The following is an 18,417-nucleotide window of genomic DNA, read 5'->3' on the forward strand; positions in this document are numbered from 1 at the left end:
GTTATTACCTGGCATGGTGTTGGTCTCTGGGTTTCTCCTGTTTGGAGTTTGTTTAGCATCTTGAATGTGTCTGTCCAGTCATTGTTTCTTTGAGTATTCTTGCTACTCCTTTCTCTTCCTTCTCTCTCTGAGATTCCCACACTGCATACATTGATATATTTGCTGATATGTCTCAGGTTTCTCAGACTCTGTTCACTTTCATTAATTCCTTCTGTTCCTCAGATGGGATGATTTTTGTTGTCTTATTTTCAGATTTTCATGGATTCTCCCCTCTGCTAGCTCCAATATGCTGTTGAACTCCTTTAGGAAATTTTAAATTTCTGTTACTTTCATCTTCAGCTCTATTTGGTTCCTTTTTATAATTTCTATCTCTCTATTGATATTTTCTTTGTTCATGTTTTCCTTTGGCTTTTTGAGCATATTTAGGACCATTTGGTAGAATTCTTGCCTACCTTACAGGAGACCAGGTTTCAATTCCCAGGCCAAGTATTTTGTCTGGAATGTTCCAGGTCTGATCCTCCTTATTGATGGTTTCTGATGCTTTTTATCTTTTTCATTGCCAGGATCATGACTTCTTATTTCTTTGTATGCTCTGTAATCTTTTGTTGAAACCTGGACATTTTGTTATGTTAATGTGTTATCCCTGAAATTTAGACTCTAAACCATCTGTTCCTTAAGCTTGTATCCAGCTAGTGTTATCACAGAGCTTTCCTTCAATGCTAGGAGCTAGCAGAAAAAGAAAGAGAAAGAGGAAACAGCTTTCCCAGTCTTTGCAGACTGACCTGTGTGAGTGCATCCTTTCAGGGCTTACCCTCCAGCTAATCTAGAAAATACCTCCAGGCTGAAGGTTAGAGGCCTCCTAATCCTTTCTTTGCATGTGTTTTGTCTTATGCATATACATGTGGCCCTAGAAATTCTGCTGTCCTTATTTACACAAATATAAATGTCCCTTCTTCCCTAGGAAACAGGTGCTGGGCACTACACTGTTATGACCTAAAGCAATCAATCTTTTGTGTCAGGCAGCTACTGGATTACTGCCCCACTCTGTTCTGTAGGTGATTTCTCTGAGGCTCCTCTTCTAAAGACAGGGTAAATTCTGGGATGGTGAGTCCCTCAGGCACCCAGCAGACAGATTGGGCCAGACACATACACTCCCAGCATGTGCACAAGAGTTACTCTGCTCCCTCCAGAACCAGGACCAAGGGAAATGCTCTGGAAGCATGGCTCATCTCTGCACTAAGTTGGTGAGGGGTGAGTGAGGGTCCAGCCAGGACATCCGGTGATTTTACTAGTTTTAAGTAATCTCTTTCTTGATTTAGTGCTTGCCCTATTACTGCAGTCCTTTAACTGTTTTCTGGAGCTTTGAGAAAGATGTTTCTGCCAGTTCTTCTTGCTAGTTCAAATTTCTAATGGGGTGATGGAGACTTGAAGCTTTTTGCTTTGCCATCTTGATGGGCACAGCCACTACCTGGCACCATCAGTTTTTAAGAGGCACCTTTATTTTAGCTATTACTATGGAAGAATACTGCCAGTTAAAGTGTCATGTTTTCTTAAGACATAAAAATTTTGTATTATACTTATGGATCTTTTAGACTTCAGGATATGGATTTTTATTTTATCTTTCTGTATATGTGGAAAAGAAAAGAAAATACAAGTGAATTAAATTGGGTGAATCCTTCCTAAAACAACTTTACATTCATAGTGATTGTTCTAAATCTGTTTTTTACTCAATCATTGAGTGTATTTTCCTATATCAAACTCTATACTATCAAAGCTATTGGTGATGAAGCATTTTTTAAGAGTGTTACACTATTTTGTCCAGGATTTTCTTCCATGCCATATGTTGTGGGGCGCACCAGAAGAGAGACCACACAAGTCAAAGCAATTTGCAAGCCAATTAGGAGTCTTTATTAGCCAGCGATGGGTGACTGCCTCAGAAACTCAAGAAAGAGGAATCAGAGAGCAATCCCGAGGAGTTCTCAATGGGGGCTTATAAAGGTAAAAACCACAAGCGTATCCACAGAAGCAGGAAAAAGGACATTATCTTTTTGAGCCACATCTTGGTTTGCAGCTGTAAGCAATTTTATCTACAGAAGCAGAGAAATGCCATTTGCTCTTGCACAATACATCCCATTCTTTTTGTTTCTTAACAATGATTATTGTTCAATTTTTAACTCCTGGAAACTTCCTACCCTGGATCTTGTGACTCCGGATACCTTCTTCTTGCTAGGGCCTGATTTATTGCCTGATTTATTGCTCCTGACCCCCCACACCATAGACTCCTATTCTGCAAGTTTTTATGCTGGTATTTCCCTAACAGCAAATCTTTCCTTCACTGAAATGCAATTTATTCCCCCTTGTTCTTGTTGCTTTGGTTTTCTTTTTACAATGTAATGTTCTTTTATTGGAGACACTTTATGTGGTAATTAAGCTCAACAAGTATGTACAACAGTGCCTCGGGCACTCAGTCAAAAAGCTAAGATAGATCACCTTTGTGCAGACATCTCAAGTGATTGTGTGTAATTGTGAGACATCTGCTTTCACAGATGTTAAAGTGAAAAAAAGGTACATTTTAGGATCAGTGAAAGAACCAGTGAGATTTAGAACTCTTAACTGAGATAAGATGAAAATATTTTCTAATCTATTTTGTTATTAAAGATGGTATTAAGTAATAAACAGTTACTGCTTATATTGATTTTTCAGCTTTCTGTTGGTGGGTTTTTTGTTTTTAACAGTTCCAAAGGTCTTAATAAAATTGTCCCCTACCCCTCCTAGAAGAGGAGGATAGACTAAAAGCTTATATAGTTAAGTGCTTTGGTTTGTTAGGCATGCTGAAAACACATGCCATAAAATGGGTGGTCTTTAACAATGGAAATTTATTAGCTTACAAGCTTACTGTTTTGAGGCCTTGAAACTGTTCAGATCCAAGGCAGCAGCATCAGAGCATTGCTTTCTTCTCGAAGATTGATTGCTGATGATTCTTGACTCCTGCAACATGGCAAGGCATATGATGGCACCTCCTGCTCTCTCGCTTCTCCTCTGGGTTTCATAGATCTCAGCTTCTTGTTTTAGTGGCTTTTTCTCCCTCTCTGAATTTCATTTTCTTATAAAGGATTCCAGTAAGAGGATTAAGACCTATTCTGAATGAAGTGGGTCCCACCTTAACTGAAGTAGCCTCATCACAAGATCCTACTTACAGTGGATTCACACCCACAGAAATGGATTAATTTTAAAAACATGCTTTTCTGGGGAACATAGTTTCAAATTACCACACCAAGCTTTGTGGGTATGACTGGATCATTGATTCTCTTTGAGGTGAGCCAGCTCCTTTTACATAATCAGTATGATTAACAGTAATGAAATATTTATGTTCATTATACTAAAGGAATAGGAGTAATCATGTATTTTCGATTTTTTTTTAGGTTTTTTAGGTTTATGTTTTGCTATGTTTCTTTGTATTTATATTCCTAATGCTAAGTTATCACAGGATATTTACTTACTGGTAATTTGAGTTGGTCTGAAATCTTACACTTTATTTCTGGGTGTGGGAACTTCAGAGATTCTTTTTAAAATAATTAGCTCCACTGTTTATGCTGTGACTTCATTTCATTTTTCCTAGGCCTCAGTTTCATTCAGCTCAGGAAACAAACACCACTGGAAGCAATGTTACCACATCATCTGCTCCTAATAGTAGCTCCACATCTGGTTCTGCCCCTAGTAACCCTTTCGGTTTAGGTAAGTGTCTTAGTGATTTTTATGAGGATGAAAAAATTCCCCACACCCAAGGTAGTTTTGATGATAAATGACAAGAATAAAATGTCACTTTAATATAAAAGAAAAAAACAAAGATGCACACAACCACAGAACTTATAATTACTTACTTCTGTAGTTTACTCCTCTAATTGTAGGTGTTAAGGAAATGGTTGAGGATCCAGATGTGCTGGGTTAGGTTACATTTACTTAAATAAGTGACTTTTTTTTTAATGAAAGGTTGGTATTATACATATCCCTGATCTGAACTCGATAATTGAATCTAAGGAAGAGTAGCTATTACTGAATAGTTACTCACTCTCTGAATATATTCTTCTCGTATATGTAAAAAGAAAAAGGATCAGACTGTATCAGTGATTTAATAACTGTCCTGAACAGCTGTAAAAGAGCTGGGGCTTTGGGATCAAGCCAAGTGATTAAGGAAGGATCTTTTTCTGCATTAGCCAAAGTCACTTTTCCTATATCAATTTTATATACTGAAGTTCTGTGGAAGATTTTGTTGGGTTAAAAAATACGCTGAAGCTAAGAAAAACTGAACTGGATAGATAAATGGCTTAATGTTTCTTTCAGTTCTTAAGTTGCATGAGTAGTATGCTCCTTGAAATTGCATTTTTTAAATATGTATAATTTTCACATATCAAGAATCACATATTTTATCCCTTCCAGAAAGAACTTTATGGTAATTTAGTCCTACTGTGCCAAATATATGTTGGAAGGACATGACATGGGTTTGCATTTGCCTTTTTTTGTTGTTTGCTGCTCCTTTTTTCTAAAAAGATCTTAGAGTCTCAGTAGTCTTCTTTTGGTTGAGGCATCTGAGTTATAGATGGCAAAATTATTAACACGAACAATCCAGAGATTAGGATGAAATTATTAGGTGATCAGTCCCGTGGGTGTTATCATAGAAGTAAATCATTTCCCTCCCCTCCCTTTTTAGGCAAAGAAATTGAAGCCTGTAGTGGCTTTAGTTAATATGTCTGAGACCATACAACTCCCTGGTTTCTCAAATCCAGAAGATATGGTCTCATTTGCCCCATCCCTAATCTCATTTTAAATTTCATTCCTGTCCCTTCCCATGTTAATGGCTTTCCTCCCTCAATTATTCCATTCATGCTATATGTTCAGCTTCTCTTTTTGCCAACTCTTCTCCCTTGTGTAAAAGCCACAGAATCTCAATGTCACCTTTTCTTTTCCTTCCCATGTCAGCCGTCTTTAGAAAAAATGTTTTCTTTATACATTTCCCTTTCACTAAGGTGGAGAGTGGGGGAGGAATGAAACTATACTTTCTGTTTTTGCCCCCATCACTATAAATTTCATTGAAAATGCTAAGGTCACTGTTGAACTCTGGCAAATTTAATGGATATTTTTCATACTTTAAATCAAGCTCTCTTAATGCTTACCAATTCTGTGTTTGAAATTTTCTTTAACACCCATGATGTGGATTTTCCCTGGTTAATTTCCTGACCATTTTTTCCCTGTCACCTAATGGATTTCATTTCTTCCTGTTCCTTATGCTGGTATTGTTCCTCAGAGGTTAGTTTTGTATTCTTTCTTTTCTCCACTCTGTATTCTCCACTCTGTATTCTCCCTGAGGAACATCTCAAATGTTCCTGTGTCCTGATGACTTTCAAATCTGTGCACCACTTCTAAACCCCCTGCCTTGTATTCAACTCTCTTAGATACAATTTGATGTTCTTTTTAGTACTTTAACCTGTATATGCCTCCCTAGAAAACAAACAAAAACAGAAAACTACCCATTATCTTTTTTCTCAAAACTACTACCTCTTACCTACCAGTTCTCTTGCATGAGAAGTTCTTCTTTTATGTAATTTTCCTCATATAATTATTCTTTAATACTGCTCCCTTGATATAGGCTATTCTAGTTTGCTAGCTGCTGGAATGCAATATACCATAAATGGAACAGCTTTTAAAAAGGGGGATTTAATAAGTTGCTAGTTTGCACTTCTAAGGCCGAGAAAATGTTCCAATTAAAACAAGTCTATAGAAATGTCCAATTTAAGGCATGCAGAGAAAGGTTACCTTGGTTCAAGAAGGCCGAAGAAGTTCAGTGTTTCTCTCTCAGCTGGAAGGGCACATGGCGAACATGGCAGCATCTGTTGGCTTTCTCGTGGCTCTCCAAAAAGGACTCACTCCAAAATGTTTCCTTTTTTAAAGGATTCCAGCAAGCAACTCCACCTTCAATGGGTGGAGACGCACCTCCATGGAACTCATCTAATCAAAAGTTACCACCCACAATTGGGTGGGTCCCAGCTTCATGGGAACAATCAAAATGCTCCCACCCAGCAATATTGAATGAGGATTAGAGGACATGGCTTTTCTGGGGTCCACCACAGATTCAAACCAACACACAGACCCTCAATGTTTTTATTTGGATCTTTCAAGGTTTTTTTGATTTAGCCCTTGCTACCATTTCCTCTTTCTTTTTCTTTTTTTTTCCCCCATCTTTATTTCTTACTGCATCTCAGTTTACATTAGTCAGGACAGCATATTCTATAGTAATAGATAACCCCCAAACTCAGTGGCCTGTTACAGCAAAGCTTAACTTCATTCTATAAAGCTTTCTTTCATATTACATGTTTACACTGCTCAGTAAGGCCCCCATCCTCACAGTCCCTTAGGATCTCAAGCCAATGGACTGCCACCATCTTGTAGCTACACCATTTAGAATATGGCAAAAGAGAGAGCTGAAGGTCTCAAGCTGTGGGCCTTCTGTACTTTGGCCAAAGTGACATGTATCTTTTCTCACGTGTGGGACCTGTCCTTTGGCTCTGACTAGCTGCAAAAGGTGGGAAATATAAGGCTTCACATGGAATCTTGGATGAGTGGTGCTAACTGTTGTAACAGTCATATTGAATGTTTTGTGGTTGCAAGAATGCATTAGTACATTTATTTTTTTTGCTTTTTGTGATGCTTATTGTGCCTGGTGTTAAATCCCCTTCCCAGCCCTCCCATTTTTGTGTGTCAACTTACTCATTCTCCAAATGCATTGGGAAGTTTCATCATGTCTTTTTGCCTTCCACTTGGGCACTATACTACCAAAATTTACCCTGTGACTATATCTATTGAAGCACTTTTTTACACCCATGTAGGCATGTGCTTTTCTTTATCCCCTTATCTGTCTTTCCCATTATATTTCTTGCCATCTTATTCCTAACATGGTAGCATGTAGCACAGCTGTTGGCATATGTAGAAAGTGCTCAGTAAGTAGGAGATGAAGACATATGGTTGGTTAGGTAATTTTACAAAATAAATAAACATTTTTGTGATAAACCCTTAAATTATCCTTTTGTGTCTATTTGATTTCTCTGTGATTTAATTCCTCCAAAGAAAGATACATTTCCAGTGTAAGTCCTGGCTGCTTTCTTCTTCCTTGATTTGCAGCAACTCGGTTCTAACCAGAGTTTATAGGTGAATTCTACTTACTAAACATAAAGCAGTCATGTAGAAAAAGATTTATTTGAAATGTAGTCTAGGTGTATATGTTTCATTTTTCTTTCTTTCCTTACCTGGTACATGAAAATTTATTTCATTTCATTATTTAAAGTATCAAAGTGAATGAATTTTTACCTAATTTTAGTTGTAGCAATTAAACAGATGTTTATGAAAGTAGTGGTAATTTTATTCCTCTTCTAAAACTGTTTTCTGTAATGAAGTAGATTTAATTAATATTTTTGTATCTCATATTTTAGAACACTTGCTATCAGTATAACTTTCATTTGTTTGTCTTTTCTCCCCCTTATCCTCTTAGGTGGCCTTGGAAGGCTTGCAGGTCTGAGTAGCTTGGGTTTGAATACATCTAACTTCTCTGAACTACAAAGCCAGATGCAGTGGCAGCTTATGTCCAACCCTGAAATGATGGTTCAGGTCATGGAAAATCCCTTTGTCCAGAGCATGCTGTCAAATCCTGATGAGGCAGTTAATTATGGCCAATCCACAAATGCAGCAGTTGATACAGAGAAATCCAGAAATTAGTCTTATGCTAAATAATCCAGATATAATGTGACAAGTATGTGGAAAGTTCTTTCAGTTTATTTGGCTAAAAAATCATATATAATTTCTTAATGTTTAATTTTCTATGATTAAAGAGCTTACCCTATACAGATGGCAATGCTACATAGAGAAATCCTATTATTTCTTCAGGAAAATTCAACAAAGGACTTATTAGAACTATTTGAATTTACACATTTCTGGTATATTTTACCATCTTTGCAGACGGTTTATTTTGCAGATTTAAGAAATAAAGCGTGAATCTAATTCAGGAGATGGGCATTCATTTTTAAGAAAATATTCCTTCTTTTCTTTTTAACATTTGTTCCCCCTATTATTTATTTTTAATGCTGTATGTTTTACTCATCTGTTGATAAGGTAGATAAAAGGCTCATCAGCCTCAGGGTTTTCACAATCACACAGTCACATTGTGAAAGCTATATCATTATACAATGATCTTCAACAAATATGGCTACTGGAACACAGCTCTACATTTTCAGGCAGTTCCCTCCAGCTTCTGCATTACATCTTGACTAGCAAGGTGATACCTATTTAATGTGTAAAAATAACCTCCAGGATAACCTCTCAACTCTGGAATCTCTCAGCCGTTGATACTTTATTTGGTCTCATTTTTCTCTTCCCCCCTTTTGGTTGAGAAGATTTTTCTCAATCCCTTGATGCTGAGTCCCAGCTTATTCTAGGATTTCTGTCCCACATTGTCAGGAAGGTCCACTCCCCTGGGAGTCATGCCCCACATAGACAGGGGGAGGGTAGTGAGTTTGGCTGGATAGAGAGGCCACATGTGAGTAACAAAAGAGGTTCTCTTGGGGGTGATTCCAGTTTTAAGTAGTCTTGACCTGTCCTTTGTGGGATTAAGTTTCATATGAACAATCCTCAGGACTGGGGACTCAGCCTGATGCTTTCATTGTCCCTACTGCTTGCAAGAATATCAAGAATTCTCCCCTTGGGGAAGTTGAATTTTCCCCCCACTCTCACCATTCCCCCAAGGGGACTTTGCAAATACTTTTTTACTCACTGTTAAAATCACTCTGGGATTTATTGGGGCATCATTCTGGACAGACCTACAAAATCTTATGCACTACTCAAGGTTTCATGTACTTATGGTGTTCAATTAAGCTGTCCACATCAGTTATATTAGGAACTGCACAAGTCAAAATACAAATTTTGTACCAAATAAACATTTTTTGCTTTAGTCTCACACATAAGTTAAAATTTTAAAATATTAATTACCATCTATTTTCAACACCCTGCAGTAATGACATTCCTTTGTTCTTCATCATGCAAAAACATTTTTAAATTTGTACATTTAGTCACTATTATTATATACTCTAGGCATTCCTAGATTATACCATCTCAGTTTTTATCATCTATCTTTCTTTCTGTTTTTATTTTTGTCCCCGGCCGTCTTCCCTCTGCCATTCTCACATTCAGCTTCATTCAGTGTTCTAACATAATTGTATTACAGTTAGGCAGTATTGTGCTGTCCATTTCTGAGTTTTTACAGTCAGTCCTGTTGCACAATCTGTATCCCTTCAACTCCAGTTACCCAATATCTCACCCTATTTCTATCTCCTTGATGTTATTTGAATGTTGGCCTACTTTTTGAGATGAAATCCAACAGGAATTATTGAAAATAAGCTTCTGACTTAAATATTGAAGACTTTGCTAATTCATGACATTAGAAAACTTGTAAAATTAGCCATGACAGTTAATAGCTAAAGTAATTTGTGGATATTTCCATGCTTTTTTTCTTTTCTGAAATCAAAAACTAATGCTGAGTGCTGCACAAGAGCAGGTGAGACACTGGCTTTAAGGTTTAGGCTAAGGAGCAGTTTCTCTTTTAACATAGATGTGTACATGATTGAGAGGTACTTTTTTATATGGGGAATGTGATTTTTCAGTTTTAAAAAATGTTACTTTTGTGTTATTTAAAATCTTAGTCTTACGGTTTTTGTATCTTTCTTTACAGTTTGGTGGTAATCCATTTGCTTCCTTAGTGGGCAATACATCTTCAGGTGAAGGTAGTCAGCCTTCTCATTGGGGGTGCACTGCAGCCCTCTCCAGACCAGAATTACAGGGGTCAAGACAGCCAAGATCAAAGCAAGAAGCTTGGTGTGAAGACAAGACATGGGGACAGAGGAGAGGCAGAGGGAAAATTAGCCAAGAGGCAGCTTCTCTGATACTGAGAGGACTCAAGGGTTGGTTGAAGCATCAGCTATGTGATGCATGGGAGTGTGGAAATTTCCAGAATCCCCTACTGACCGGCCATCAGGGATGCATGTCCCCCAATAGATTGTCATCAGCCCAGAAGCCATTGCAGGAGCCAGCCTCATTCCCCACCACAGTGGTCTGCAGGCTGGCTGATTGCCTGACATGGTGCAGCACATGGCCTTGCCCCAGCAATTGCTGGGCCTCGCCTGGCCACATTACAGGGTCCAGCTGTTTGGTCAGACACGGGCCTCTGTGTGACTGTGATATGTTCTGTAGATGGGCTCAGCATCTGCGATCAGTGGACTATAAGTAAATGAAGTTCCCTGCAGGATAGGAGTGAGCCTATCCTCTCAGTAGAGGTCTTCAGAGCAAAGAACTGAGGGTCCCAGAGAGAGGAAGAAATTATTCTTCAAGACTTCAGCATCAAATCCCCTTGGAGTTTTTGGCCTGCTGACCTGCCTATGGATTTTAGATTTACCAGCCTCCATAATTGTGCAAGCCAAATCCTTAAAATAAACCCATCTGCCTGTCTGTCTGTCTGTCTATCTATCTATCTATCACGTATGTATCACCTACACATTTATTATTTATCTATACATGTATTTATGAATACACATCTTCTAGATTATACTGTTTATATATATATATATATATGCACCTCTGGATTGAGAACACTGACTTGCCTTAGGTGACACATAGCTATTAAGGAATAGAGATAAGCATCAAACCCAAGTCTGCCCAACTCCTGGTTCTCCACATCCGTGACTCACATTTCTTCTGTGAGGTTTTCTGTGTCAAATTCAGCTTCAACTGCCACTTGGTACTGCTCACCAGAGGCTAGGCCCCAGGCCCATGTTTCACATTTAACCTTTCTAGCAGTGGGAATCGTGGGCCCACTGCTCCTCTCAGGAATGCCTCTGGTCCTAAAATTTCCATCGTGGTGGTATCGGAAGGGGGTGGGCCCAAGCACAATGGAGCCAGCCTCTCTGGGCAAATGTACTAACCATAATAGTAAAAATTGACTTTTTACAGAACTTCAAAATATTAGAAAGTCTCCTTTTCAAGAGACTGAAAAGGCAAGCCACAGAATGGAAAGAAGATATCTGCTGTCTGCTATTCAGACCAGGGTGTAGACAGAAATTTCATAGATGAGAAGATCAGCAACAAAAAACAAAGGCAGCTCAAGAAATTAGATCCTGATCAAATTAAGAACTTATGTCCAGAAATATTAGGTCAATACAGTAAAAATATATGTCCTTCAGAATATAAGAAGATATTCACAATACCTACTCCTGACCAAGGAGTGACAACCAGAACAAATAAAAAAAATTCCTACAAATCAATAATAATAAAGACAACCCAATAGAAATGAGGGAAAAGACTCTGAACAAATACATTACAAAAGAGGATTTCCAGAAGACCAATAAACATGAGAAAAGATGCTCAATTAGTAAGCCATCATGGAAATATAACTAAAAACCACTAAATACCTAAACCTAAACAGCTAGACAATGCCAAGTGTAGTGAGACTGTGGAGAACCTGGAATGTTGTTACTGTAATGTGAGAGTAGAAATACTGTGCCCTCCTAGAGAAAAGGGTACACATACAATCACCAATAAGCATGTATGAAATATTCACAGCAACATCATTGGAGGAATCAACAACTAGAAAAGAATATCCCAAATGCCCACCAACAAAATGAATTAGTACCTTATGGAAAACTTAAATCTCATATTAAAGCAATATAAAATAGACTGAAGTTACCTGGAAGAATATGAATAACACTTAGAAACATTATGTTGAGTGAAAGGATTTAGGATATGTGTGTGTATGTGTGTGTGTTAAAAGCAGGCACAAGCCATCAGTGGTGTGAGAAGCTAAGGTAGTGGTTATGTTGGAGGAGGAGGAGGCGGCAGGGGAGGGGACCTGAAGGGATGCTCTGGGATACTGATAAACTTCCATTTCTGGGCCTGGGATATGGGTGTATTTAATTTATGATAATTCATTAAGTGGTCATTTTGTCATGTATGCATTTGTATATGAATATCAAATTTCCTAGAGAAATCCTCAAGGAACTGAAATATTTGGAAAAAGAAATACAAATCAGATGAAGTTGGCATGAATTATTTTAAACATGAAAAAATAGATCGTTGCTAACTTCAGGAAAAAACTTTAAAGTACTATTAGAAAGTAAATGAAATTGTACATGGTTCAAATGCAAATAATGTTTAGTAGTCAAAATAATACATATACAGAATATTAACCTATCCTAAGATTATCATGTGCATGTATAAAGAATTAGGTGGGAGTGAAAGTTGTACATAAATTTTAGGGTGACCATAAGAAAACCAAATCCCCAACTCCTTCTGTAGGAAGACAGTAGTTAATGTCTAATGATGAAGAATTGAAAGTTGCAGTTAGAGCATTTTATTCAGAAATATGAACTCTCAAAAGAAACCACTAAAATAGATGAAATTATTGCCTCTGAGGAGGAGACAGAATATTAGTGCAAGGGACAGCTTTGTCTGTAAAATAAAAAAGATGTAGAATTACATTACTTTTCACAACTGTGTGTTCTGTAACTCTGATACAAATCAATATTTAAGAGATTAAATCTATAATTGCATCTTACAACATTAGCTAAAAGCGAAGAAATATACAATTATATCAGCAAATGCTCAAGCTCATTTAATAACTCACAAGTTTTGTAGTCCTTCAAAGAACAGAAAAAATGCATAGCTACTTATTAAAATAACTATAATTATGACATCACAATCAGGGAAGCAAGCATAAGAAATCTATAGTCAAGTCCACCTTAAACAGACAAACAAATATCAAGATCAACACAGGTTAAAAGAACAACATCAAACCACACAGGGTTAATTGTAGGAATATGCGGGATATGATTATATAAATCCTTCTTTGGGCTTTATTATGTTAAGAGAATAAAAGAAATTAATTCTGTCACTAGATGCTGAAGAAGCATTTGGTAAAAAGCAGTACCCACTCCTGATAAAAACCACATAGAAAACAAAAATAATAATGAAATGCTCTCATCTTGATGAAATGTAGTTACAAGAAAACTGAAGCAAACCTCATCCTTAATATTGAATCATTAGTGACATTTTCTTAAAATAAGCTCAACCAGCATGCTGACTATATATTACTGTTTAATATTGTGCTGAAGTTTCTGACCAATTACAAATGAAAAACATACATTGAGAAACATGGCATTATGTATATATGAGAATAGACTTCCTTATAAAAAGACAGAAGAATCAACTGATAACAGTACAACTGGTTAGGAGAGTTCAGCAACCTGGGACTGAGTATATAAACCTATGAAAATCAATAGCTTTTCTAACCAGAAACAACCACTTGCTCTCCTCCCTCCTCACTCTCATCCTCAACCTAATTTTCTATTAAATAGAAAAATTAATAGAAAAAAACCCACAAATAATAATACAAAAAAATTCACAGCAATCCTAGCCTACTGAAAAAGTAAAGGTTAGCCTGAATAGATGTAGAAAAAGACATCACTGGTCAGAGTGGACCAATTCTATAGCCAACAATCCAAAAAAATCTCAGTGACTTAGCAAAACCTGAGTTTATCTCTTGCACAGGTAATAGTTCCACACTGGGCCTCTGGGATATGAAGCTTCTTACCACCATTCAGAAAACCAAGCGCATTCTATCTCGTGGCTCTAGCTTCCTCATGACCTCAGATTTTACCTGTGAAGTCTCTGCATGTAGCTGGCAGACAGGTGAAAAGAGAGAGGTGGGGTTGGTGCAGGTGGTTTTTATGGCCAAGCCTGAAGGTGGCTTACATCATTTCTACCTACTTTCCATTGTCTGAAACTGGCCACACCCAATTGCAAGGGATGGATGTTGAGAAAGAGCAACCCCTGTGAGCCTAGAGGGAAAGAGACAGTGCATAGGAAACACTGTCAAATCTCTGCTCTCCAGGGCCAAAATTCACCATTGTAAGGATGCCATTCCTCCCGAGAAATCCATGCATTTCATCCAAGAACCAAGGAATTTCCAGTAGGTTTTATTATGGGAACTGATGAGCTGATCTACAAATTATGTGGACAATAAAATGTGTGGAGATAGGCAGTGCAATTCTCAAAAGACACACCACTGGCATGACTGAGAATGTGGGTTGGCCCTACTTGATGAGCAATAAGTTAGAAAAATAAAAGCAGCATGATGTTAGTACAAAAATATAAATAGAGAATGGAGCAGAGCAGGTAGTCTAGAAACAAGGAATACATGAGGGGATTTCTAAACAATAAGATTAAATTAATAGCTGATAAAAGTGGCATTTCAAATCAGTGAGGATTGAAAACCCATTTAATAAATACATTGGGATATTTGCTAAAAATGTAGATGCGTATTAATTTATAAATATATAACTGAATTTCAGTTTGATTAAAGATATAAGCTTGATAAAAGTGTCTATATGATCTTTGGCAGGGGAAAGCTAAATAATATGCAAGAATTAGAAACCATAATGGAAAAGGATCAATAAATTTCATTTGATAAATGACAAAATACCCAAAGTTAAGTGACTAGCTGACATAATGGGCAAAACATTCTCAATAGAAACAGGCAAAAGAGTAAGGTTCATAATTTGCAAAACATTCCTACAAACCAACAACAGAAAACATCCCAGTAGAAAACAGGCTAAGAATATGGACTGTCAACTCACTGAACATGAAATACAAATAGCCATAAACACATAGAAAGATTCTCAAATGCAAATTCAAACAAGAATTTTTTATAAGGAAACAAGTATAAAAAATCATAATATCAAGTATTGGAGAAGCATACTGCCTATACATTTTAGTGGAAGCATGCATGCATTGATAAAATTTTTTGATAAAACAATTTATCAGTCATCAAGTATAAAATGTATAGACTCTTTGATCCCTTGATTACATTTTAGGAAGCAATGTAAAAGAAGAACCAACCCACGTGCATAGAGCATTTATACAAATAAAAAAATTCATCCTAGCATTATCTGCCATAGCAAAAACATGGAAACAAAAGGGAAATAGTTACATTAACCATGGCAAATCCTATCAATATGGATTTGTTGATCTATAAGGCTGATGTGTCAAATAAGTCAGCTTTATGTAGCTCTATAAGGCTGAGTGGTGTCAAATAAAAATAAATTCAGACTTAGGTAAAGAGAGAATTCATTAGAAACTCTTGCAATAGGTGGAACAGACTCTGCAACAGGAGCAATGCAGTGATCATAAGATCTACCAGCATCTCTGAGGTGTGGCAGAAAGGGCTCTTGTTTCATAGGAAAGAGCAAACAAGACTAGAAAGATCCAGGTGTGGGGGAGGGGTGAGCAGAAGGCAGGTTGGACAGGTGATCAAGGAATGTCTTCCCTGGGGTTGGTCACTTCTCTGGAGGGGCTACTGAAGAGGGTTTGGTCCTCATTCCAAAGCTTGTTCAAGGGTGGATGGAGGTGCCCCTGGAGAGAGGGAAGGGGACTGAATAAAGTTTGGTCAAGTCGGGTTAGCAAGTATTTTATCCAGATTGGTCAATGGGGCTAAATGATGCAGCTAATTATTTATAGACAAAGAAAGGAAATCTGGCCTTATTGTAGGCAAACACAGTTATCAGTGAGTCTTATAGAAGTTTTATGGGGAAGGGGGGTCCTTCACGGTAATCTTTTCCTTGCAGTGCAAAAAAGTGGGGGTATTTCTTAACCTGTTGCTGTTTTCTACGAGCTCAGGCCTCAGGTAAAGTGCAACATTGTCCTCGAAAATTTAATAAGGTATATATATATTTTAAGTGAGAAAGCAAGTTGTTGAAATGGTATATCTTCATGATGCCATTAATGTTAAAATACACATACACATGCACATCATTAGGGAGGTGTGTATGTGTGTGTGTGTGTGTGTGTGAGAGAGAGAGAGAGAGAGAGAGAGAGAGAGAGAGCAAGATTAAAATGCACACCAAGCAGGTTACTTTGAAGATATCTGATCATAAAAATGCAAATAAGGAATGGACATGCTTATTTTATTCTGTATCCTTCTAGAATTATCTTAAAATGTGTCCTCAGGGGCAGAATTCTGGCCTGGTCTGCCAGAGATCGGGCTTGATTCCCGGAGCTTGCACATGCAAAAAAAAAAAAGCAAGTGTCAATGTGTTCAATGCATAATTAGTAATAAGAGAAGAAATTAAGCACAGCATCTTCTTCACTCTTTTCTCTATTCTATAACAACTCCTTTCCCATTTAGCATTTTTTAAAATAAATGTCTCTCCTTCTGCCCCTTCCCCAGCTCCCTGATTCTCACCTATTATTTGGAAGGCTGCCTCAATATGATCAATTCCTACCTATTGCTTTTGGGGGAAAAGGGGATGACAGTTCAGAGCTCAATGCCTCAGCTCGGGTTCCGCTAACTTGTCCGCTTCGAGAGACTGCCCAGAGGTTTAAACGAGCTAGGCCAGGGTGTTTGTTTTGAGCTAAACCAACCTAATCCATTAGCATTATTTGTATTTTTCTCGGGGAGATTTTGAAGGTGGCCATGTCCAGCCCTTTGCCTGTACAGCACCTCTGCTGCCTTCCTGGTGACAACTGACTTCTCTGATGCCCTGCTCTCTGATCTTCTCTCTCACTCTCTCTCTACTGCTCCCTAAGGAATAGCACCAGCTGTGTTGGCTTCAGTCCTTCTGCACATCATTTTTTCTGTCTTAGCTTTCACTTTCCACTTGATGTCCTCCCATGTACTACTACTGTCCTTGATTTCTTTCTCATTATTTTACAAGCCCAGATGTGACATCCACATCCTATGGGATTTACAATCCTCTCTCAGCCCTCACCTCTCCCTGATCATCAAAGGGCTGTGGAGAATCCTCACCTGTGGGTGCTGTAGTACCTGCTGGACAGAGGACAGGCTTCCCTTCAGCTTGCATCCCCATTACCTGCAGGTACCTGCTGGGCAAGGCAACACTGGGGACAATAGACACCAGCTAACCAAGGAGTAACTGCAGGAATCCTTAATACTGGCCCCTTCCAGCCTTTTCCTGACTCTGCTTTCTCCTTCCAGAAATTCTGCCCTGGGAGGTTTGTATATTTAGAACTTCATTTTGGAAGGCCCCTTAGTTTTTTATATATCTCCTAGCTTCTGCCTACAGGCTATCTCTTCCACATATATCATAAGTATATGAGTATGTAATGGTGAAAGGGAGACTAAAACTATCAGTGGGATAGAAAACAGCATTTTTGGGGGGAACTTAATATGTGAAGCTGTACTGGCTTATTCATATATGTGATCTCTAGTCTGCACAATAGTCTTGGGAGGGTGAAAATTAAACATACTCTAGAGATGGGAAAAATATATTCTAGTCCATTCTCAATTTTTACTGAAGCAAACTACTTCAACTCCTTTAGCTTTGGTTTAGGATTTAGAAGTAACAGGTCTTTGGAATTAGATCAACTTGACCATTATTTATTGGGCAAATATTGTACACCCAGCACTTTGCTAGACAATGTACATCATTGTCTTAAAACATAGTCCTATGTCTATGATGATTCATGGTCTACAATGTGCACAAACTAGACACATGAAATTCAGCGAGTATTGACTAAGGACCTATGCCCTGATGGCCACCATGGTAAATAATGCGGATGCAGAGATTTGTTTAAAGAATCAATGATATCATGGAAATGGCAATTGGTCTGCCATCAGGAGATATCAAGGTTTCATAAATTACTTTGAATTGCCCTAAATTACTTGAGAATTAGGGCAAGTCTTTGAGCCATAGTAGTTTTTTCATTTGGGAAAAAAAGAATAACATGCCTACACTTCACACTTTAAAGGCTTCAGTGAGTCTCAAGTGTAGAGACTAGATCATCTGGAGATATCCCTTCTTATATAAAAACTATACACAAACTGGAGAAAATATAACAGAAATCTTTTACATGTAGAGCTAAATTTGTATGAAACTAATGGAAGTTCCAAGAGAAACAAAACCAAAGAGTGCCTAAAACAAACATACTTTGTCAACACTGAAGCTAATATTTCCCTAAGGATATTTTCCAACTCATAAAATAAGATAGTTTGTTTTAAACTAAAAATAACAAGTCTTTAGACCCATTCAAGGGAGGGAGAAGTAAAAGGGACTCCTGCATAAATAATGGAAAGTTAAAGACTATACATTCAGTAAAAATCCACAGAAATTTAGAAGAAACAAAGAAAGAATGAAAAAGCACCTGCTAGAAAAAGAACATTCTTCAGCTTCAATCAAGACTCTAGACAAAAAATACAAATGTGTCATATAGACTATGGTGGCAAAGGCAGGTCTATATACTTAGGTTGGGTTATATGATGTGCAAATAAAACATTTTAAAAATGAACACAGGGAAATAAGTGCTAGAGAAAAT

At 37.6% G+C, this 18,417-nt stretch overlaps 2 protein-coding genes across 7 annotated transcripts in view; one reads left to right on the forward strand and one right to left on the reverse strand.

Moving 5' to 3' along the window:
- LOC143677391 (ubiquilin-1-like) overlaps positions 1 to 18,417 on the forward strand; it is a 74,922-nt gene that overhangs the window by 38,862 nt on the left and 17,643 nt on the right. For 2 of the 6 annotated variants that reach the window (XR_013172582.1, XR_013172585.1), the window contains exons 2-5: positions 1,823 to 1,998; positions 3,620 to 3,735; positions 7,541 to 7,798; positions 9,770 to 15,934. The exons of 1 other annotated variant lie outside the window; for it this stretch is intronic. Coding sequence is in view for 1 of the 5 variants with exons in the window: in XM_077153261.1 (XP_077009376.1) it covers positions 3,620 to 3,735; positions 7,541 to 7,764 (340 nt within the window). In the remaining 4 variants the exon portion in view is untranslated. Of the gene's footprint in view, positions 1 to 1,822; positions 1,999 to 3,112; positions 3,316 to 3,619; positions 3,736 to 7,540; positions 7,799 to 9,769; positions 15,936 to 18,417 lie in introns of those variants that run through there. 3 more of the 6 variants (XR_013172583.1, XM_077153261.1, XR_013172586.1) reach the window with 2 other exon arrangements.
- Positions 12,171 to 18,417, reverse strand: part of LOC143677392 (uncharacterized) — a 37,937-nt gene continuing 31,690 nt past the window's right edge. The window contains exon 3 of the mRNA XM_077153262.1: positions 12,171 to 16,141. Coding sequence (XP_077009377.1) covers positions 16,045 to 16,141 — 97 coding nt within the window. The 3' untranslated portion in view covers positions 12,171 to 16,044. The remainder of the gene's footprint in view (positions 16,142 to 18,417) is intronic.

The sequence above is a fragment of the Tamandua tetradactyla genome, chromosome 3, assembly GCF_023851605.1.
Source record: "Tamandua tetradactyla isolate mTamTet1 chromosome 3, mTamTet1.pri, whole genome shotgun sequence".
Classification (NCBI taxonomy): Eukaryota; Metazoa; Chordata; class Mammalia; order Pilosa; family Myrmecophagidae; genus Tamandua; species Tamandua tetradactyla.